Source organism: Pelobates fuscus, chromosome 4, assembly GCF_036172605.1.
Source record: "Pelobates fuscus isolate aPelFus1 chromosome 4, aPelFus1.pri, whole genome shotgun sequence".
NCBI classification, from domain to species: Eukaryota; Metazoa; Chordata; class Amphibia; order Anura; family Pelobatidae; genus Pelobates; species Pelobates fuscus.
This window is the reverse complement of record NC_086320.1, coordinates 138409002-138433016: the sequence shown is the minus strand read 5'-3', so window position 1 is coordinate 138433016 and position 24015 is coordinate 138409002. Positions and strand designations below refer to the sequence as shown.

Genomic DNA, 24015 nt, shown 5'->3' with positions numbered 1-24015 from the left:
GCACAGACTCTCACTAAAGAACCATGAACTGTCTAAATAGTAACAAAATAAATCATTAAATGTGAGTCTCCCAAAAGTATGATTTATTTTTAAAGTCACGCTAATCATGATTATTTGCCTTGTTTCCCCCCTAAAGTCAGTAAATATTTATAGTTTGCACCAAAATGTATAACCGTGAGAAAAGGCCCATTTATCATGAATTCTTGAAACACAGTGAAGACTCGAAGAGTACATAGACATGGACACAGTTATACCTGCCAAACTATCTGGTTATGATTATTATTTAGCATTCAGAAAGTGGATGCTTTTTTTTAGGGTTAACTTTGTCTATTTTTCCTCTAGGAACATTTTTTTTTATCCTTTTCTCAGTCGTTTCCTTCATATTCATGAGATTTGCAAAAATAAATAGGTAATATTTGACTGACGTGAATCACATGCATACCCATTAACAAGGGCAATATTTTAAGGTTTACTCTTACTATGCAGGATATATAACATTTAATCATACTATGCAGAATGCGGAGAGCATCATGTTGGTTTTATAAAGACTGTCACATGGCAAAACAATTTACGGTAGACTTAGGAATACACAAGTCTGTATGAATGACTCATGAGCTAAAAAGAGTATTAAGGGTTCCCATAATTCACCTGCATCTTCCACAATCTGAAGATGTGCCATAATGTTAGAGCATTTCCTTTCCCATATAGATCACTACCCCAGCTGAAAACTTAAAAAAGGAAGTTTTACTTATCATTTAGCCCATGCCAGTTTTGCAATGGACACCACTCCCACTTGGCTGAGATTATCAGTTATGATGATCTCATCTAATGCAGTGCTAATCCATAGAGAAGCATTAGGGGCTATCACACATGCATGTCAGTCACTGCACATATCAATGCATTCTGAATCTTCATGCAGAGTGTGAAGATGTAAAACATCTTCTCAGAAAACTGTTTACATTGTTGTAATTGCAGAGACAGAGACAGTCTCAGGCCTCCCAACCATCCTGAATATAGCGGTACTGTTCTGATTTTAGGGTTCTAGATGGCTGTCCCACGTTTGTTTCCTGTTGTCCCGCTTTTGGCGGATACGGTTGCCAGGGCACTCAGGACAATGCAGAGAGTATTAAATCAGTAATCAGTGCATGGCCTGCTTTCAGTGACCTGGCCTGTATCCATTCACATTAGGCTGACCTGCCAGTACTTCGGGTGGACCCTCCCCCATTCTGCGCGGGTCTATTCCCTTTGGGTACCTCCACAGATGTGATTTGCATTACTGGCCTGCCCCCTCTGCCAATCAAAGCTGTGAAGGTGTATAGAATTTACCCCCATGAAACCATATATTTTTGAAAAGTGCAGGGGTCAGCAACCTACGGCATGTGTGCCAAACCCTGCTAGTGTGGGACCTGCCAGAATGGGGTACATAGACGTTGTGGCAGGCTTATGCAATATATGATCATATAATGTAACTAAACCCCCATTATTTTTTGCCTAGGTGAGGTGTTTTTAAATAAAACTATTACATTCTCTGAGATTTGAAATCATTGTTTAGTGAATAAGTGAGTGCGCTGGATTCTGCATTATATATATATATATATATATATATATATATATATACACATGTGTGTATATATATATATATATAAAAAAATATATGAAAATATATATACAAACACACACATAATACATGTGTATGTATGTGTATATATATATAGTTAATACAATGTTGAACAAAAATCTGCACACCAGTCAAGCCATAAGACTTGCTTTTCCCACAGAAATCCCAAACTGCAGCGAAGTTACAACCGCAAAGGATTCTGAGTGGGCATATGCAAATTAGTTTAACAAAAAAAAACACATTTTTGCCTCATTCCATTTTAAACATGGATTCCTTTTAATCTGTGTTTGCAGTATACAACTGCTTGGAACACAATTTAGGAAAAGATGCAAATTCAGTGAACCACTCATGGACAGCTGTTTCGTTGTTAATGCAACTCATCAGCATGAGGTTGGTTACTGGTTTGCTTCTTGAGGCTTGGTAGTGCTTGGGAAGCAAAATCCAAATAGGTTATGGTGAGGAAAAATTGTGATTGAAAACCCCTTTCACCTGAAGTCTGTGGATAGTTAATACAAAGTTAAACAAAAATCTGCACACCAGTCAAGCCATAAGACTTGCTTTTCCCACAGAAATCCCAAAACTGCAGCGATGTTACAACCGCAAAGGATTCTGGGTGGGCATATGCAAATATATACACACACACACACACACACACACACACATATACATATAATACGTAGAACAAAAAAATGAGGGGGTATCCACCAACAAATAGTAGCTGGAAACCACTCACTAATACCTCCTAGTAGAAGTCACATAAAGAGGAACCTTTATTAGTATGCAATACAAAAAAACAGTCAAAACCCATGCCCCAACACACCCCCAAACCGTGACCACTGCTCTATGTTTGCTGGTCCCAGTACATTATTGTTTTGTCTACAGACCATTGCTATACACCTATAACTCTATAGGTACCGTAACTTTTGAAATCATCTTTAAACCTTGTACCACCGACCCAAGGCACTTTTTGTTGGCTGTAACTTGATCCCTGTTTATAGGATCTTACATTGTTTTGCCCTTTGCAGCCCTGAGATAATTGTTGGTAGTACCTTAGGTTAGCCTACTCAGAATCTCTTAAAGGAGACCCAGTGTGTTCACTTTTTTCACTTTGTTACTTTTTCCACGTTTGGGGGTGTGTTGGGGCATGGGTTTTGACAGTTTTTTTGTATTGCATACTAATAAAGGTTCCTCTTTATGTGACTTCTACTAAGAGGTATTAGTGAATGGGAGTGGTTTCCAGATACTATTTGTTGGTGGATACCCCCTCATTTTTTTGTTCTATGTATGCTTTGTGGGGTTAAGCCCCTTCATACCTCCGGTAACCGTTTCCTGGGTCTGGTGCTGGTTAGCCTAACACCATTACCCCTTTTTTGTTATTTCTACATATAATACGTGTGTATATAAAACGTGTGTGTGTGTGTATATATATATATATATATATATATATATATATATATATATATTGTGGCAGTGTGAGTTAACACTGCTATATTAGCCCCAGAATGGCACGTGTTCCCTGACTAGAGGGGGTTAAAAGTCAGGTTGCTCTAGTCCATCAATTAGGGAGCTACATAAACCCTATGCAGAGGGAAATCAGTCTCTCCTGTGAAGAGCTGGGGCGGAGACAGAGAGACTGAGTCAAAAAGACGGCTGAATCTGTGTGGGAACAAAAAGGTATTTTGCAAGCCTTTATTTTTAGTTTTGTTAAACTACTGGGGTCAGCTTAGCTGCCCAGTAACATAGAAAGGGTGCTCTATGTTAGTTAGTCTCCAGTGTGGAGTAGGAGTTTATTTTGGTTTTCATGTTTTGCTGTGGCTCAATTGGGGCCTGCTTGCTAAATAAAGCGTCCCTCATATTGGAAGAAAGAACTGTTTCAGTTGTTTATGACCCCGACCCGGCCACCCTGCTACACTATATATACACACACACTATTTCCTATAATATATTATAATTAAAGCATTTTATAATATATTATACATATATAATGCATATATATGATTTCATTATAAGTGTATTTTGAGATATATGTGTATATATCTCAAAGTACACTTATAATGAAATCATATATATGCATTGTATATTATATTATAAAATGCTTTAATTATTTTACAATATATTATACATATAAAATAAATGTATAATGTATTTATTTTAATTTTTTTTCACTTTTTAGCAGCCTGGGGGACTGCCTGACAGCTCAGACAGTCCCCCTGCTGGCAGCTCCATAGACTCTTATTGCGGCGATGTGATCTTGGCGAGTGGCCAAGTGGGGTGGCCGCGGATTGCCGGTACAGGTAAGTCCAGGGCTTCTATTTGCTGCGGACTTCCTTAATGACTGTTTTTTTGGTCGTTAAGGGGTTAATGATGTCCAGGTTGGTTTGTGGTAACCACTGTTATTAACTGAACGTTAACTAATAGATGCATAGAAACAATACAACACATTTCAATGAGCATTTGGTATGTAGAAGCCATCATGACATTGTGAAAAAGGTCATTTATTGCAGGCAATGTGAGTTGTCATTAGGATGATTCCAGTACCTCCAAAGTTTACTCTCCATAGCAGAGAAATATTAAGAACATATTGTTGCAACTGTATGAAGTGACCCACGTAGGTGAGCTATGCTTTAACTTTGATCATTCCCCTAAATTTCCCTGCGGATTGACTGTCAGGTTCTGTTCTTACCTGGCGGTAATGTAACTATTAGCCATTTTTGTTATTACAACAAAATGTTAAACTGTTGAGGGCAAATATTCATAATAAGTCCAAATTGAGATTTATTTGGTCTTTGTGTACCCTGGTTCAGTCTAGCACTCTTACTTTCGTATTAGAAATATTCACTAGCTTTAAATGTTTAACTTTTTTGCTGTGTGTTTAAAAAAGTAATACTTTTACTCATAACCTGCTAATGTACCAGATACAAAAATAAATTACATTCAAAATTTAGAAAATTAATAAAAAAAAACAGACCAAAAACAAACAAACAACAAGTTGTCAATTGTAACTTTATTATTTGGAAAATAATCACCATGGAAATTCAGCTAATGAAACATGAAAACATGCCACCAAAGTGAATTCGGCAGAAAACTTCAGCATCAAAACATGTAAATAACTTGTAAGACATTTAATAATGGCTACCTCCAAGACATATATTGTATACCTGGTCTTTAAAGGACTTTCCAAGCCAGCTTATACTATCTCCATTTACATTAATAGCAGTCACAAAAATGATTGCTTAAGCATTGTAATGTATCCCTTTTGCATTATGTCACTAGCAAAAGCAGTAAACATCATAGATAAAATGTTTGTGATGCCAACATATAGCAGAGTTTAACAAATTAGAAACATGTGTAAGCACATTAGTCATGGACACATATGGTAAGGGCTTTTCAAAATGTCCCTACACTTCCTTGCAGGAACTTCTCTCCATCTTTATAATCCCCTTGTTGTTTATGGTCCACTTAAATGAACAGATGCATGGACTGAAGCGGTGTAGCAGACCTGGGAGAAGATTCTGGGGAAACCTTTTTGTATGCCCTCAGTACAGGGGTATAATATTGCAGAAATCAGCACGTTAAATGGAATTTACAAAGAATGCAACACAATTCCAGTATTGTTAAAATACATCAGCGCTGCATTCTTGTAACATCGAGAATATTACTTTGTGATAATAATGCTAATAAATAAGATCATTGCTCCTGTAGTGTTCCTTTAAGTGAATGAACTATCCTTTCTAAACTGATTTAGAACAGTCACATGTGAATACCTTTCAAAACTATTTACCAATATAAAACAATGTGTAGGCACTATGTTTTCAAATAATGTTTGTTTTTTTAAGTCATTAAAATTGTACAAGCCATAGATCTATAAGTAACTATACAGACGATGGTACCCATTCTTTCTACAAATCATGTTCATATAACAATACTCAAATGTCAGTCCATATGGATCACTTCTATTCAAGATTTTGTAGTTAAAAGTGGCAGTGTGTACACCTTTTTTTCTACACAACGTGGGTCAAGCAGAGCTACATATAGCCTAACCTGTTAGTTCTAGTTTCAATGTAATATTAATGTGTTATAGATAGAGAACCCAGTCATGAGGTTATTTAAAGCATGATGCCTGATAATTGTGTAAATGTGCCCCTGGCAGTGATTTTACACTGCTTAACAATGCAATTGCTCAATTATTTTAGCATTAACTCACAAGAAGAAGCTTTCTCTTCAAGACTACAATTGAATATACAGGTTTCTTTAAAAATAATTTTCACTTAATTTTATTATGACAAATAAAAAAATTTTGTTTCCATGAAAAAGATCAGAAAATATATGATTTTACAAATTCACCTTGATACTTCTGCCAAACACATCTGCAAGTGTTTTTGTATGTTTGAGCTATTTGCATGTTTATTGATTGGCTTGGTCTTCTGTGCTCTTTTTTTTGGCTTCACAATGCTGTGTCGACTATGTGTATACCACCATACTTGTTACTTCCTCTGTCGTCTCTTCCGAATGGGCATCTGTTTCCGTGGCAGTTTCTTCATGCACAAGTCCTTCAGATTCTTCCACTTCCATTAGGGTGTGTGAGTAGATAGACTCTTTTTCCCCATGAGGTAATTCTGTCACAATATAATGTGTTGTGCCTTCGGGAAAGCTGCCATCAACATTCTGTGCCATGGCTTGAGCTAACTCTTCAGTGACAATTATCTGTGATATTCCACCTCCAGATTCAAGTATATCCATGTGTTGCTCAGGCAGACTAAGTGTATGAGTCTCCGTGTTATGCATAATAATGCGAGGGCCTTCCCTTGAGACCATATGTACAGTTCCTTCATCATTTACAATTACCTGAGTAACACCATCTTTCATTAGCTGGTCAGCTGCAGCTGAGTCACACACTGCAAACTGAAGAACCCCCTGTACCATTTTCTTGAATGCGGCTTGAGCAGACTCTTGCGCTGTAAGAATACTTGAAGAATGCATGACTTGTCTGACAACTTCCATTGACTCGATTTCTTGCTGGCATTCTTGAATCTCATGGTACACCTGAACTTCTGCTGGAGATTCATTGCATTCCTGATTAGCATTTATCACCAATGACTCTTCAATTTCTCTCCCTGTTCTGTTATGCTGACTCTGGACATCTTCTGAATTTCCCAGTTCGGTTACAGCACACAGCAAGGCATCCAGAGCGGATGAGGGGTCAGCCGTGTGCACTGATTGCGTTGTATCTATAATACCCTGTGACATTACCTGCTGCACCACATTCCCACTGGAGTCTGTAACAGTTTCTATTGAGACAGACTCCGCAACATCTTCGTCTCCCACTGGGCCCTCGACTACCACAACCTGGGTAGCCCCTTCTTGCAATTGCTCAGTTAGGATAGCTCCTGGAATGTGTGCAGTTTGATCTGTAGTTATAACTTGACCATCTTCAGTTATATGGACAACCCTTGCCACTTGCCCTGCCATGGCCAAAGTCTGAAGAGTAGCTGCTGCAGTTTCCTCAACAGATGTATCTAGTGTGAAATCCCCATCATACTCGCTGGAAAATCCCTGGATAATAATGACCTGCTGAACCTGTTCAGCTGAGCTTCTAGGTGGTTTTTTGCTTCCCCGAGCAATTTTTTCTGGAACTGGAGATGGCTCTTGTGTTGCAGATGCAGTGAAAGGACTAATGCTCTCCACAAAGTTTGCACCTTGTCCCTTCAATCGGCATTCAAAAGATTTGGAGACAATACCTGGAAAAAATGAAACATAGCAATAATTAAAGGTCCAGTCTAATTACAACAGTTAATTAATTTAAAAAAAAATACATAGCTATATTTCAACTAAATATCACTGTGTATACAAAACCTCATCTAAAGAACTTCAAGCATAAACATGGAATGACTGGTGGGTCCCATTAGTATTTTTTTTATCTTACATTTTGTTGCCAATTGCCAAGACTTTCCTTGTAACTTTATAGTAATTGGATAAATGTATTCAGCCAAAAATACAGCTTTGATTTAAAGTGTTATCTGGTTTTATTTATTTTTTTTCCTGCCTCTGTCATTTCTTGTTTTCTATAAATTTTACAGCTGGGCTGCAACTCTATATTTAAGTTCTTTAAATTCTACATACATAGCATACAAACAAAAGTTCAGATTATTGCATTAAAAAATACACCTATATTAGGTAATTTGTATTAAGTATAGGCCCTTTAAAACATGGTGCACATCAACCCCATTCATTCCTAGTTATTTAATAATCCTGCAATGTAATTGCTGTTAACAAAAAAATTAAATAAAATAAAAACAAGTAACAATTCCAAAGCTAAATAATTTTAAACTGCTATAACATTGGAAAGAAACATATTTACTGTTTACAATAGTTTTAATAAATTCTGGAGTAAATAACAAGTATTTATATTTATAGAAGAAATGATGATGCATTAAATAGTTTTAAATTATTATTTTTTTTAAAATAATATTCATTAGAAACTACAGTATTTAAACTGTAAAAAAAATGAAATGACCGTCATTTATTTAGAACCAAAATAATGTAACAATTGCTCAGACAAAGAAATGCTCTCAAATATAATTACCATTCAAAAATCAATTATCGTTACCACCTGGTTCAGGAAAGGTAGAACCTTATTTATATTGGTTTATGATATACAGTTAAAAATCTTCTCAAGGTTACAAAAATAAATAAAAAAAAAACTAAACATTGAAGTGCAGTAGACAGAGGTGCAAGAGCTAATACTTTTAACAGGTTCAGAAATCAAAACAGATGTTATAAACAATTTTTTCATTTCTATCTTTCTGGCCAACGGGCTTCTCTGAGTGGCTGTCTTGGGAAAAGGCAGGAGAAAATGAACATTTTCAAAGCATTAAACAGTTTCTAGGTAATATTATACAATTGATCTGGCACAATGCTATTGAATTAATTTTTGGCAGCACAATGCTGCAGGGGCATACTCTATGGTATCAGTGTTTTCCACTGGCAATTTGTGTCTCTCTCTACTGAGGCTGGTGTGAGGGGAAAATATTGAAAGCAGAAAAACGGAATAAACACAAATTGTAACAATGAAAAACATAAAATGCTTGTTTAAATTTTTTTTACAAAAATTTAAAACATTTTCCCAGCGTTAGCTGACTGGAAAATATCTAGAGTTGTCCTTAATAGCAGCTTTGCTATTGCTTTCTTATAATCTAAAAAGTTCTCATTCTATTATTGCAGATTTACCATATAGACACCAAATGGAAATAACCAGTATTTTTATACTAGCAGAAGTTTATTTCAATGTATGTGTCCAGGAACATGCATTCTGCCCTCTTGCACGCTATATGTATATATAACATCCATTATAACTTTGGCTAAAGTTGTTATGGGGCAGAAATGTCCAGGCACGGTCATAAAACATTTCTCCAAAGTTGGGACTCCAAAAGAGTAGAAGGAAGGCAGGGGGCAGAGGTATGAAGCGCTGGAGCCTTACTTTGGTAAGACAGCATCTGGACACTCCAGCCTCCCTAACAACTTCAATAAGCTGAATATGTTATGGTGGAAGTATTCCTTTAAGTATGGAAAAAATGTATAAAAGCAAGAAAATGGAAAATAAAATAACAATTACTAGGTCATATACAATGAATGCAGATTAAATAAATTAATTTATGGGGGGCAGGGCCTGACAGCCAAGATGGCCGGACGTGCTCGATGAGAGCTCTCAAGCCAGCGAGCACAAAATCGAATCTCCTGGTTAATCTACCCATGCCAGCAGCACAAAGTGCCCAAAAGCTGAACCACGACCACATAAGGAACAGATTGATATCTGTCCCGCACCGACAAATAGACGGAGCACCTTCACCGTCCATGCGGCCTACACTGGAGCAGAGCCTGAGGCCTGGGGGAAGCGGCCGATCTCCCGGCACAGGTTCTGCTCACCAGACTCGCTTGAATGCTGCCCTGCTACCCCCCCCTCTGGACCGGCGGGGGTTATCCCGGTCCTCGCTGGGGACGACTACCCCCACACAGCGGCTCAAACAATCGACTAAGCCCATAAACGTACAAGCCCCCAGGGGCCCACGCAAGCTGACGGCACAAAACACCCTCGCCGAACCACCCAGGCATACCCAAGCATTCTTCGACAAGCTTCGAACCAGACTCTGGACATCGCTCCACGCCAGAGGTCAACACTTCAAGCTGGTGATGCAAAGTGTGGCGGCGTGGATCCGCCCGGCTACCCGACGCCGCCTGAGTAGAGGCCCACCTCGAGCTCCCAGAGCAGCCTCCAGACAGAGCCATCCTCAGAGCTCAAAACGGCGGGAAAGCTTACCAGACTCAGACATCCACCCTCACAAATGCCAGAGAGATATGAAACAAATCAAGCAAACCAGAGCCTCACCTGCCCAACGCTCCGACTCCCAAGGCAGCACGGTCCGACTCTACACCAAAAACTATGCTACACAAGCAAGAGCACGGCGACAAATTCCACGGGGCACTGCCAGAGCCGGCTCCCGAAGCACCGCAAGCAAGCCACGGGCCAACAACGGGGAAACAGAAGGGAATGGAATCAGGGACTTACCTACACTAGGTATCGGATGAAGCACTCATTACACCGCCGCACACGGGCCCTCTTAGCCTGGACTGTTCATAGCCCACACGGTAATGAAACACCTGGACTCAGAGACCTCATGTATATCCTATGCAAACTGCACTCCCATGCTAGCATTAACAGATATTTAACGTGATATGTCTGACCACACTCGTACCCAGTGATTTCATAGCATAATGTAACTAAGCTTTAGTCTGCAACCAATTGCCGTTCTGTTTTACAATGTGTTCTTGCTTTTACTGTATATTTTATTTTTATTTCATCTAATCTTACCCGGACAAATCAACCGTTTAGACATGCGTGTTAAACATTAAAACTGTGCAACCTAAAACGCAAAAGCCCTTGAAAGTAGCACAGTCATGTGGGTCTAGCCTGTGTTCAGCGGTTTGCCTCTTATGTCTGTTGCTGACGTAGAGTCAGTCATACTACAAATGTTCTAGAAAGCTTTTACGAGGCTGTCATTAGGTGTGCATAACATGCCAGTCTCAGTTCTCTACCCGACTTGTTAGCACTCCATGTTACACACAACAGCCTCATGTAACAAATAGCTCACGCTTAGCGCCTGTACGATTAGCGAGCAACTGAAACATCTGTATATACCTACCTGCATATAATCTCGGAGCATACCTAACTCTTGGGCATGCCAGTCATATCTGCCCCATTAAACTGCGACCAACCTATATGTCTAGAAAGCCCTGCAAATATTGTTATTCCAACATAATTGAATCTATTCACTCTAGACGCATGACCCCAGCCTGATTGTATACTAACATAAAAAATGTGCCGATACTTCAACGCCATGATTGTACAAATAATGCTGTTATATATCTCGTTAATGCTGTTGTGGCAATGTCAATACTTTGTTAACCCCTGCACAAAGAAAAATTAAGATTTAAAAAAAAAAATAATAATTTATGAGTACTTCTTATCTGGATATCAGCTTTGGGTGAGGTTCTCCTTGCTTTTCTCCATGCCCCATCCATCCTCACGGCATACCTCTCTGAGGCCCAATTAAATGCTTCTCATAGAAAGAAGATCTCTAGGTTTGAAACGCATGAGTTTGGGATGGAGGATTGTATAAACCCCCCCTGCCCCCCCCCCCCAAAAAAAAACACTAATAGTTCAAAATAAAGGGAGGCTACTAAGGGTGAGAGAGGGGACATACAAGTTTCCTCTTGCAGGCATGTTCACAGCACTGCCTGCAAGGCTAGGAGCTGATAATGTCTGTCACCAGTTCACACTGCACACCAGCGACAGATGTCATTTTTGCACAGAATTAACATTAGGCAGCCTGGAACAGAATTTCTAAGAGCCTAAGTCACGTGTGTTGTGGATGCAATTAGTCCATGGCATTCATATCACACCAAGCCTGGTTGATTAAATTTGTATTTACATTAAAATGATCACAAGATGCTGAATGCCAATGTCTAGCTTAGGATTAGACTGCTCACAATTTGCTTCATAAAATGCACAAACACTTTATAATCCATGTTATAATCAAATTAGGATTTCCTTTAAAGGGATAGGCCTACTTAAAACTCATGTGAAAAGAAAAGAAAAAATGGGAGAGAGAAGTGTAGGTACATGATATACATATCTCCCAAGTCCAGCATCCTGAAAATCGGGGTGCTGGTGGGAGCAAGATAAAGGGTATAAGCAACTGAAAACTATTGTGCAATAGGCTCTACCCCAAAGGCGGGTCCATTAGAAGGGGTGGGTCTGCCTGTGTTAATGGCAGATCAGCCTGGCATAAATGCCTGTTTCAGTGCTCCCTGAAGGGTCCTAGTGCCCTACTCATAGAGCGAGAACATCTATTGATGTGCTCATGCTATGAATGTTGGGGACAGTTCCATGGTGTCCCCAAAAGTAAGGTGGGACAGGACCAGAAAATTGTGACTGTCCCAACGAATTCAGGACAGTTAGGCTTCATTTGTAAAGAGCCACAAAAAGTACAAAATGAAAACCCCCGCAAGACTGCGATGATGTTATGCTTGCATAATACGTTTCCATAAGAATCTACTGCACACCACTGGTGGAAATGGAAGTTGGCAAAACAACTTTCCAGTTTGCTAAAAATCTTGTACATAAGATAAAATAGTATCTGCTTTGTTTAGTGATTACTTGTGAATGCATGCACACACACGTTTAATAAATAATGTCTCTTTACAGATGGAACTTCAGGCGAGCAGTTAGCTTTACCATCATAATGTGTGTTAGAATGGACCACTTATAATATATGCACTTGTCATAAAGGTTTACTAATAAACCTCTTGCCATATGAAATGTTATATGAGTTGGGAAATGTGGGCTTCTTTTTGGACCCTTTTTCCTTTTCGAACGAACCTTGTGCTATTTTAATATAATAATCTCATTATAAAAAAAAGCATAGTGCTATACTGTAGTTGTAAAACCAGGTGTGTTTTTTTGTTTTTGTTTTCCTATAAAGGAATAGATGTGTTGGCAATGGAGATTACAAATTAGAAAGGGTGAGAAGAACAGATATGAATATATGGTGTAATAGTAAAAATAAAAATCATTATAGATTAATTACTAAAGTCTTGACTTGATTACATTTTATCTTTAAAGTATTACTTGCCATTCATGTCTCAGCAAATGCAGCAGGTTCACAAATGTAAATGCAATCACTTTATTTAAATATACGCTAGAAAGCCTTTTACCTTAACTAGTTCAGTGCCCGAGGGCCACACCGGATCTTTCAGTATAACACAATCATTTGCAGTGGAGTTATAAAACAAGTCTATTCTATTACGTGAAGCTTCCAAGCTTTCAGACTGTTCTCAACAAATGCATGCTGGATCTCTTGGGTAAAGAGTTATCTGCTGAATACCTTGCAGCTCTAATAATTATCCTATTCTGAACAGCTTACTTAATCTATTTGAATCCAAAGGATGAGTTAAGCTACTGTCGAACCATTAAAGTAAACTACATGGGTAAATACTCCTGTCACTGAGGGGTGTGATGAAGCTTAACGACTGCAGCATCTTAACCTCCACTACATGTAACCCCAGCTATTCCATCACAGTTCATAAATGTGATTGCAGGTCCATCTTTTGATTCAGCAATTTAATAACTACGAGTGCTGTCACTATGGCTTTGAAAAATTGCTCCTATAAAGTATAACAGCCTCAATCAGATTGTAAAGGATTTGCCCACTGAAGAATCTTCCATTTCAACTTTAATGAATTAATGTCAAGCTGTGAAGAAGTTCAAGAGTCATTGAAAAGAATATAAGTCCACGCAGAACTTTACATTTTAAACTGGAAAGATACCAAGAATTTTACAACGGCAGCATATTGAGGAGAAGAGAAATTGACTCTGCTGTAAACTACTGTATACTATAGGTGGAAAAAAAAAAAAAAGATATTTATAAAAGAAAAAAATGTTTATAACCCCCCTCTCACACACTCACAAACAGTTATATTTTAGGTTACACAATCAAACCTGTATTTCCTCTTATTTTAAACCTAATAATAATAATTTATGAGATTTCGCCAAAGTCATATCTTAGGTGAAATCCATTTGTATATACTTCGACGTGGTTGAAAATTTAAATATTTATTTAATTCAAATGTATTTGACGAGGAAGAAATATACTGTTTCTTCTAGTGTGTCCTGAAAAAGATTCATTTTTATTTTCAAAATTATGTGCTCCTATTTTCTGGGTTGTAAGACTTGTGATACTTAAATGTTATTGATAAATAATATTCTAATGTGTGAATATATTTGTCCCAAATATGTACTTTTGACTGTTAAACTGAACAGGCACTGAACTGATAGCTCCTCTACCTAGTACACTATTACGTGTTCTCTGTACACCAAGCCATGTGCCGTTTGTGTTTTCATGATATTGGTTTAATTTGAGAGTGTGTGTTAAATGATGGATTAGGAAGAAAACAATAAAATAATTAAAGGATGCAATCTTTCTAAGATTGATTTTGACATTCCTATTTTAACCCAAGGGTTAGATAATGTATTGTAATAAGCTGCTTGAACAACTTATCCTTATTTGCGGACTCTAACCGTAAGACACCTAATTTTTCCTATGGGGATGCATTTTAACAATAAGATCAATTTCTCTGGAGACTTATAAACATATTTGTATTAGAGGGACAATATGTTATAACAAGAGGACATAGTCTTAAATTAGAGGGGCAAAGGTTTAAAAATAATATCAGGAAGTATTACTTTACTGAGAGGGTAGTGGATGCATGGAATAGCCTTCCAGCTGAAGTGGTAGAGGCTAACACAGTTAAGGAGTTCAAGCATGCGTGGGATAGACATAAGGCTATCCTAACTATAAGATAAGGCCATAGACTAATGAAAGTATTTAGAAAACTGGGCAGACTAGATGGGCCGAATGATTATTATCTGCCGTCACATTCTATGTTTCTAATATATATTTTGTATCCCATTACCAAACTAAAATTAAATTAAAATGTAAGGCTTACTAAATACCACCAATCATAATTTTCACACTGTTTTTGTTTTCAAATTTTACTTTTGATTGTAAAAGAAAATGTAGTAATAAACAGGGGGGAGGAGGGAGGGGGAAGGAATTAAATAATTGAATTACAAGTCAGACAATTGTTACTGATTCAAAATTAAACTGTAACAACTGTAATTCAGTAAAGAGAGTCTAATGATAACAGTTTATCCCACAACTAACAATCTGTGGTTCTTTTAAGCTTCAAGTGATTGTAATGCGACGGTTCTAATTCAGTCCGACTACTAAAAAGGTGTTTCATTTTGCGAGCTGCAGTGAATAGAGAGCTGGTCTCCTTCCAAGAAATCTGTCTCTTTTGCAGAACTGTTATTTATCAACTACAGTCTTTAGTGATTTTTTTGTTTTTTTTTACATCCCCCCCACCCACAAAACGTCATGATTTTTAAGTTCAGACTTGCCTTTTCCTTCAATTATTAGACTTAAACATTGCTCAAAGATACTAAGCCAGGCAGGATGAAATTAAAGTACAATTTAATTTCCCATCCCTAATGCCCCCACCCTATCATCATCACCCCCCCTCTTTTCGCTTTTTAATTCCTCATTCATTTTTGGTTTAGGTAGAAGGGGGAGAATAATATGTACCTGGCAATGCAGCTTGTTGTTCTTTATTCACTGTCATTATTTTTCTTCCCCCTAAGACAGAATTTACTGAATAAATTCTTTATGCTTTTGTTAAGTGTACATTTAATTAAAATGTACAGAATTTGTGCCGTAAACGCGAATGAAACAAATAAAACAAGGGGCCCCCCTCTCTCGAAGGCATACGTTGTGAATGAAAAATGTCATTACATGCTAAAAAAATTTGCAGTAAACAGGGTCTACAGAGAGAAGTTTCCCCTGTAATGACAACCATAAAATACACAAATGGCACTTTTAGTACCATCCTGAATATGGCATTTTCTGTGCTCAACACACAATCTAAATGGTTTGATCATAGAGCATAATACTCCATTGGGTTTATAGAACAATCAATGTTCCATAAAATGATGTATTTATCCAATAGTAGGCTCAGCAGCTAGTGGTGTATGACATTGTAGGACACTGGTGTTGTACTGTTCTGCAGCACACATGCTGGTTGTAAAACTTATTTTAACACTTCTTCACCAACTTCATCTCATCTGTGTCAAGCAATTTGTTGAAGCTTCAGCTTGGATTTAAAAAAAAAAAAAAAAAATGAAAAAAATCTTGTAATAAAAATTCATGGGATTTTTCAGGAGAAGAAAACTAGCGACAGAATGAAAGGTCACATTGCATCTTCACTAAAGGGGTCAAGTGTCACTTGCAGTCCTAAAACTAAAACTAGATTTCATGCATCACATAACAGATAAATATGACATTAAAGAGGCCTGGCTGCTAAAGGTATGTTTCATCTGTTTAGAAAGTCTACAACTCAGTTAACCTTCCTGCCACTGCGCCAAGTTAAAATAAAAGTTTTTTGCCAAGATTTTTGAAATTGTGAATTTTTTACCTCTTTTTATATATACACATTAGAATAATGTTCATTGTACTGGAAAAGACAAAATGCAGTTGAAGAAAACAAAAACTTCTTCCCAAGCTAATTATTCATCGGTTACAAATATGTCACCACGGGTTTTAATGTTAAGACAGATTTTAAATGCAATATTTAGTACTAGTAGGAAGAATGCATAGTTGGGTTCAAAGTGAATTTCAAATTTAAGTGCAGATATGAACGTTTAGTGAATAAAAATCTGTAATTGGGGTGCCATAATGTAAACAAATAACTAAAAATAAAATTGCAATTTCAAAACCATTTGCCACGCTTCTACTAAACTTTACTTGGAAGGGCAGGTTACAGATAATATGTCACAGGCCAATTTGGTGTTATGACATATGGCACCACGGCTCCCCTTGAAACCTCCAGACAGGGCTAGTCAACTAGCTAGGATTATTATTATTATTTATAAAGTGCCAGCAATTTCAGCAACACTGTACAATGAGTCTTGCTAAATCTTCCCAACCTGACCATAAGATTAATTCAACACTACTCAGAAGGCATGCCATATGTCATCTAATTATTTTATTTATATACTTTCGTTAACTTGCATTTTTGTATTTTGGTCAGTTCCTATAAGAGGACAAACACATTTTTTTTTAAATTCTTTATTTTATTGTGCATAGGTTTTAACGATAGGATGGCAATGCCACAACCACTATTGCTTGTCACATAAACATCGGAAAAACAAAGGTCTGGCATTTAAGGTCATAGCACATTTTTTAGAAAAGAGAAGTCGCTTACATCTTAGAAACTGCACAGTATGGTTTGAAGTATAAACAGAAATACTTAAGGCAGTGTGGCATGTGAAATATCAAACAAAAAGCTAGTGCAGATCAAAAGAACCCTGAACTCAACCAGATTTTTTTTGCTAGCCAGATGAGTATTGTAAAAATAAAGCAAAGCAAAGCAAAATGAGCAGAGTTACAGTGAGTTAGGCATGAAGAGGCACTCTCAATCCCCACATAGAGACCACTCAGTCCCCTCCACCAGCATGATTCCGTCCCATCATACCGATATGAGACTGCCAGCACACATCCAGACTGCCACCCAGACTGTGTCCAATCGCTCTACATTGAATTGCTGCAGGATCTTCTTCTTGTGGTGAGTATTGAGGGGTCATCTTGAGCCTCTGGTTTTTCCACCCTGATTGTGTAGTGGCACAGCTGCAGGGCATCAAGTACTCTCCATCGTGGTGTAGATTGATAGCGCCCGGTTTGGGCCCCTAGAGCTGCAAGTGATCTTGGCCAGGGTTGCTGGGCCGGAGGTGCCATACGGGAAGCTCGGGGAGAGTGCCGCTTTCTGGCCTGGGTTTTAGCTCTCTGGATCTTTCAGGTGGTAGGTAGGCCGCCATGGCGGTTGCTGTGGTGCCGTTGTTTGCTTGGTATCTCCCCTCCTCTTCTTCCGCCCGCCGCAGGAGGTGAGTGTCTTGTTGGGGCTCTGCACTGCGTACCTGATGCTGGCTGCGTTGCGTGTCAGGCCAGCTGGGGTCAGCGGTCAGCTTTGGGCTTTGTGGGTCGTTTCTGTCACGTGTGGCCTCCGCCATCTTAGATATGAGCTTTGGGCCCGTGTAGTGGCATGGTTTTGCTCTCGAGTGTGGCCACGGGGTGAGGACCGGGATCACCTCCCCGGTCCAGAGGGGGGGGGGGGGGAACAGGGCCTTGTCCATATTTGGCTGGGCCCCTGGCTGGGTTCTGTTAGGCAGGATAGAGGGGCAGCGGCTGTCTGCCCCCCTCACCGCCGGAGTAGACCTCGATTGGGGCATCGGCGCCCACTCCTCCAGGGGACTGCAGCTTGGTAAGCCAGCCTCACCCTGGATCCAGTGTCCCTTTAGCTCAGTGGACCGCCGCTGGTGGTTGGTTTTGGAGCTGGAAAACCTGGTTTCAAAGCATAGAGTTTGATAGCTTGCAGGAGCTCAGCGTGCATGCTGCCATCCAGCTTGGCGGTCCGGCCCTGCCCCCGACAAACACATTTTTGTACATTTTTACTTGGGCCCAAAACATCTTTCTAAAAGACGAGGCACAGCAGATATAAAGGTCTATGATTTGTGGTCATCTGTGATGCTCAAAGTGTTCTAGGAATCAGAGTAAGGTTTCTAAAAAAGAAAAAGAAAAAAAAAAAAACGTGCATCTATACCAAGTGCTTCAGTATTACCCCAATATATAGTCCAATTTATCTCAGCAACCACAGCATAAATTTTGCAGAGATTGGAAAAAACTCAACCACCAAGTAATCCAGAATGAATTTGTAGCGTGCAGGAGATCAGCTCCACAAGGGATTTATTATCATTTTCTCATGGAACAATCCATTGTTGTTTTGTTTTGGCTGCCATAGAATTAATTATTTTTTACTAATCTTTTAAAGTTTTATACCTGTACATGTAAACTTACTATTGGATGTTCATATATTTACTAATTTGGGTAATTTGGGCAATTTTTTTTAAATACACTGTTTTTTAAATTTCTTTCTTACTTAGTTGATTTACCCATTATTTTTGTTCTGTTTTCACAATTCTCTCCCTGATTTTTTTTCCCTGATTTTTCTTATAGACATTTTTATTCCTTAGGCATTATGATGTAAAAGTAAAATATATCCCAAAGCAACACGCTGAGCTAAGACACGAGACTGACTATTTCAGAATGGTTTACTGCCAACTCTGCAATCCATAATGTTTTTGCATTTGTTCCTTAATAACAAATAATATTTTAGAACTTAGTTGAAAATGAATGAAAGCTAGAGCCACCTATCCCGGCTAAATACATTATGTAACTGTTGCCATGCAATGCACTCAGTAAAAGAAATCAAACCATGTTATTTACTGGTTAATGCTAAGGTTTTTCAATAGAACTATGCATTTTTCCACTAACACTTTCCATAGGTGTTCCAAAAAGCAAAACACTATTCCGTAACAGTACTGGGGCACTATAAAATCAAATTTACAGTAAACAGAACCTGCAGCTGTGGTAAAACACTAACTGTTAGTATTTTAATTATCAGCTAAGATTTCAGAGGTCTAACATCTGCTCAGAGCCAAATGACAGCAGATGCTTGTGTACACTTAAAGCAGTGTGTGTTTATTCTATAAATATTAAAATGTAATCGCATGCAGCATCCTCGTCAGGAGTATTGTGCTATTAAACTGGTCATGTCCGTCAAAGGGGCCGAACTTGTTTCTTGTGGCTAATTCCTGCAGGGTCGACCTTTTCAAAAGGATGAGATCCAAAGACAGCATAAATTCTTGAGCCTGTAAATTGAAAATGTTTTGAGCTTACTAGCAGAGGTCACTTGCTGCCAAGATGCTGCTGGTAAATGCTAACAAAAAACACGAACAGTGTTCCTGGTCCTATCTAACTCAAGGACAGGACTATAGGGACTTTAGAAGGTAGACAGACGACAAGGAATATTTTAATTTGGATGGTAGTTTTCAGAAGTCACCAGTGTGAAAGCATTGATTTGTTTTTTAATAGTTTTCACACCCCATCTTTATTTTAGTAAACTAAATATGGTCCTGTCTAAAATAAGGATATTTTGTTTGTTATCTTTGGCTTTACATTGGAATTGTTTAATAGATTTAAGAACATAAAGGTTTTACCTGCTTTGCTTTACAGCAATACAATTTCCTCTGCAACATACATACTATATGTGTCATCAATGCATGTTAAAGTCAGATGTACATAGAGCTATCTGTTATAATGAATGATGCATTCTGTATGAGATCTTTATAAACCGACTGAAACTTTCTACTTACATCTAATGGAAAAAATTAAAGAAACAGGGGAGTGAAGAAGTTTTTAGACTAAAAGTCTAAAATATTGCACCAGCCTAAGTTGGTGCCTGTGTGGGTGACATTCTACCTCCGCTGAGGACACAGCACTTGGTGAGCTGCATGAGATCCCCGCACAATGTGGGGACATTTGATCATTAGAAGAGGATAAACAAGTACCTGCAAACAAAGAGTGTATCAAGGTCTTGCTGAATGATATCTGGTTGCTTTTTTGGAGTTTGTCAGACATATGAGATGACCTTATATCAACAAAAACATCATCAAGCCAGGATCTGTAGCATTTACTTTTTTTATTGGCACAAAACACAGACTTGATTGTGCAAATATCAACAAGGACCCTGGAATTGGGAAATCCTAACCAATATTTATACATTTCCTATTAAACACTGTATCTGTAGACAAAGTATACTCATGATTTAAAAAAAAAAAAGTATTAATACTGATTGGTTTCTATATTCTTTTAATAGTCACAAAAATATACTTTTTACAAGAAATAACAAGTAGTAAAAAAAAAAAAAAAAAAGAACATAGGTGCATTTTTCCAAATGCTTTCCTTTATATTATAGGGACTCTATAGGTACCCAGACCACTTAATCTCAATAAAGTGGTCCGGGAGCCAGGCACGCACCCCCTGTTTTAACCCTGTACCTGAAAACATTGCCGTTCTTCGGAACAGCATTGCAAGTTTTAAACGTCTCTAGTGGTGCTTCAAATGAAAGCAAAGTTAAACTCTGCAATTTTAATCAGATGGCATCAGAGACCATATGATTGGTGCAGCATTGAGTTTCCTGTGGAAAAGAATTGGATTGACTGAGATCATTGACCTTGATGATCTTATCCAAAGAGGACTGGCACTGTGAGGGAGAAAGGTAAGTAAAAACTTTTGTACTCCCTGCAGGTGGGAATTTAATGAATAGCCCTATGTAAGCAACTTTTTTTTTGGTATTGTATTGGGCAAATTTGATTAACTTTGGGTCCCAACTTTTAGAAGCTCCCACTATGGTGGAACTCAAGAGCAATTAGCAACAAACCAAGCACAAATCGTGTCCTTGCTGACTCCAATATAGGTAGTACAACAGAAGGATGAAAAATAAATGCTTTAAAGCGAAGTATGTGGTTCACATCTATAGTAGAAAGTAGATATCCCAAAAGGGCCTTGATGAGACAAGGGTACTCTCCAGTGAGAGACAAATATGTAGTAGTAATGTGAATAGATTAGGTGACTAAGAAACAGACCCATAAGTGTTCTGATAACTTTTTGAAAAACACTGTACTACTGTGTGAAAATGGGATCACTGACAGAATATTAAAATGGTGGAGTGCTAGAATCAATATCATGATTAATGGGTTAAATTTATGCCAGATACATTTCATCAATGACCTCAGAAGGTTTTTACACATATTAAGGATGAAAATGATAACTGCTCAGAAAGAGGAAATAAAGAAGCACAATGCAATTCATAATTGGAGTACTATAATAGTTCCTCCCACATGCGGTATGAAAATTAAATAATTATCCTGTCTCTTTGTGTGTGTTATGGACAGTAGAGGGTTAATCTAATTAGATGGCAATCAACCTGTGGATGTGACTGCAATTTGCACATGCATGGGATTTTAAAGTACTTTAATGGATAATATTGCTGTATTTAATTGTGCTGTGTTGTGCAGTAATATATTGACTTAAGTATTGGAATTGTGCACATAAGAGGGCACAGGTTAATGCTCATGTTATATGAGTAAACAGACTTAGATGCAATTTTTTCTTGCTGTGTACTCTGGAAAAAAACATGGAAGACTAGTAGACTATTTAAAAGACGTACAGAGGGGAAGCACTTGAAATTAGGAAAAAGAGTTAAAGAAATAAAAGGTCAGGTCTCTGTAAATCCATCCCCATTTTATGTGTGTAATAACAACAAGCATACTTATATTTTCAATGGATGGATTTTTGATTGTCATGACCTCAGTAACTAATAATGAAAATTAAACCCTCTTTTTAAATTTTTTTTAGAAACTCTTTATTTAAGGTTTGACATTCGGAGTTACACCACATTTGTTATGAATATACAATCCTAGGGTTACAGGCTTACTTAGGAACAATTCTCAGTTTTCCTATACATACATCACAAGGTACTGTACAGTAGGTATTCTAGGGGAGCCCTTCGTTGTGGAGGGCTTGGTGTTCGATTGTTTTCTTCTGTAATTTCTGTATATCTGGTTTTACCGTTTGTCTTTTTTTTGTTTTGTTTTTTTTGTTAGTAAATATTCTGAATCATTTTTTATAAGAGATATATTGTTGATAGAGGTATTGGTTATGTAAAGGCTATAACAAGTCGTATAGATAGGTTATAGCTGAGTCAGAAGGGGTTGGGTGTATATAACTTGGAACGGTGTGTGTAATGGTTGCTTAACGTGCAGAGGGAAATATCCAGTTAACCCTATTGGTCTCGGTCTGAATTTTATCCGTGGGGTACGTGTTGTTCTAGCGGCCCTTGAGTGCCATTTCCTTTCCGTGGGGTGAGTGATGAAACCCATTTTTTAAAGTTACTACTTTAATTAGTTTCAATTTACTCCTGTAATTCTATATTGGAGTAGGACCCCTTGTTACAGTTAAAATCTGATACATGAGAAAAAGTATTCATATTGAGACTCAATTCTACAACATTATAAGAAGCTCTGAGCCGCAGGGGAAAAGAATACCCGTTTTGTGGGACACCACTCGTTACAAGTGTGGGAAATATGGATAAATCATAGTAAAGTACCTTGACAAAAGGGATGATGTTACATAAGAGTACACGTAGACAATGAGAAAATAATTGACATATACAATGTTGACGAATGGGTTATATACTATATAAGTATATGGTTTGTTGAGTGTGTGTGCAATCATAACTGGGTTACATTTGTTATGTGGATTGTAAGTGCATGGTCTATACAAATACATCAATATTGGACAGGTGTGTGAATTATGTGGTTTAATGAATTAAATTAATGCTTTCTAGATATTTTCCAAGCAGTAAAGGGACATTGCAGGAACTGTAAGTGCTCCATCGCACAAGTGTTATAGTGCCTGGAGACACTACCTTTCCACTAAGTGTCAAACAATGTTTAATGTTGTTGGTCTGCTTGGGCTAATGCAGTAAGCAGTAATGGGCAGCTGTGATTGGTTAACAGTCAGCTGACTGCTTTCAGCCAATCACAGCCAACCATTACTGATATGAATTGGTATAACCAGAAGGAATTGTGTAATCTCTGCCAGTTAGTGTTAAATTGCTCAAAAATGTTTTACTGAATGGAGAGATGGTGCTGGAAGACTCCAGGCAGTATAAGAAATTCAATAAGATGAAATAGATCAAGTGTCTACAGTGCCCCTATACGTGTTAGCTTGGTTCTAGGCAGACATGTGGTTGGTTACATAATACAAACTACTGTGCTACACAGAACTATATTATATTGGTCAGACAAACAAGTGAAATATTATTCCTTCTGGCCCATTCTCTCCAAAGGGTTCGTACTCACAATGGACCCCAAATGGACCCAATCACCTCTAAATACAGTTCATTGAAGCAGGCAAACATAGTTCATGACCCCACTCACACTGACACAAAGGTATTGATAAAGACTTCCAAACAGACAAAAAGACACTGACTGCATGTGCACACACTATACATTTGAAGCTGAGCTGAATTATTTGATATTTTTTTTTACAACTACAAATTATTAAGTATACGAAGAAGAGCAATGACTTCTGGAAGTTTTTGCTTGTCTCCTGTTTGGGAGATATATGCTAAAAGGTATGGCTTTTGTGGACTGTTAACACTTATCAAAGATCTCAACTACAATCTATTATTTGCTAATTATTGATGTGTTAATGGTTGCTGTTAACATTGTTGACACAAATATCTTAATTTATATATATTTTTTCTTCAGCCAGCCTTCCCATTCCTTCCTTTGCAGGTTGAGCTGTAGTGGAGCCTCATCCTTT

General features: G+C 37.9%; 1 protein-coding gene across 1 annotated transcript in view; it reads right to left on the bottom strand.

Moving 5' to 3' along the window:
- Positions 1 to 4615: 4615 nt before the first annotated feature.
- Positions 4616 to 24015, bottom strand: part of ZNF407 (zinc finger protein 407) — a 547008-nt gene continuing 527608 nt past the window's right edge. Inside the window, exon 9 of the mRNA XM_063451620.1 lies at positions 4616 to 7356. Within this exon, the coding sequence (XP_063307690.1) occupies positions 6080 to 7356 (1277 nt within the window). The 3' untranslated portion in view covers positions 4616 to 6079. The remainder of the gene's footprint in view (positions 7357 to 24015) is intronic.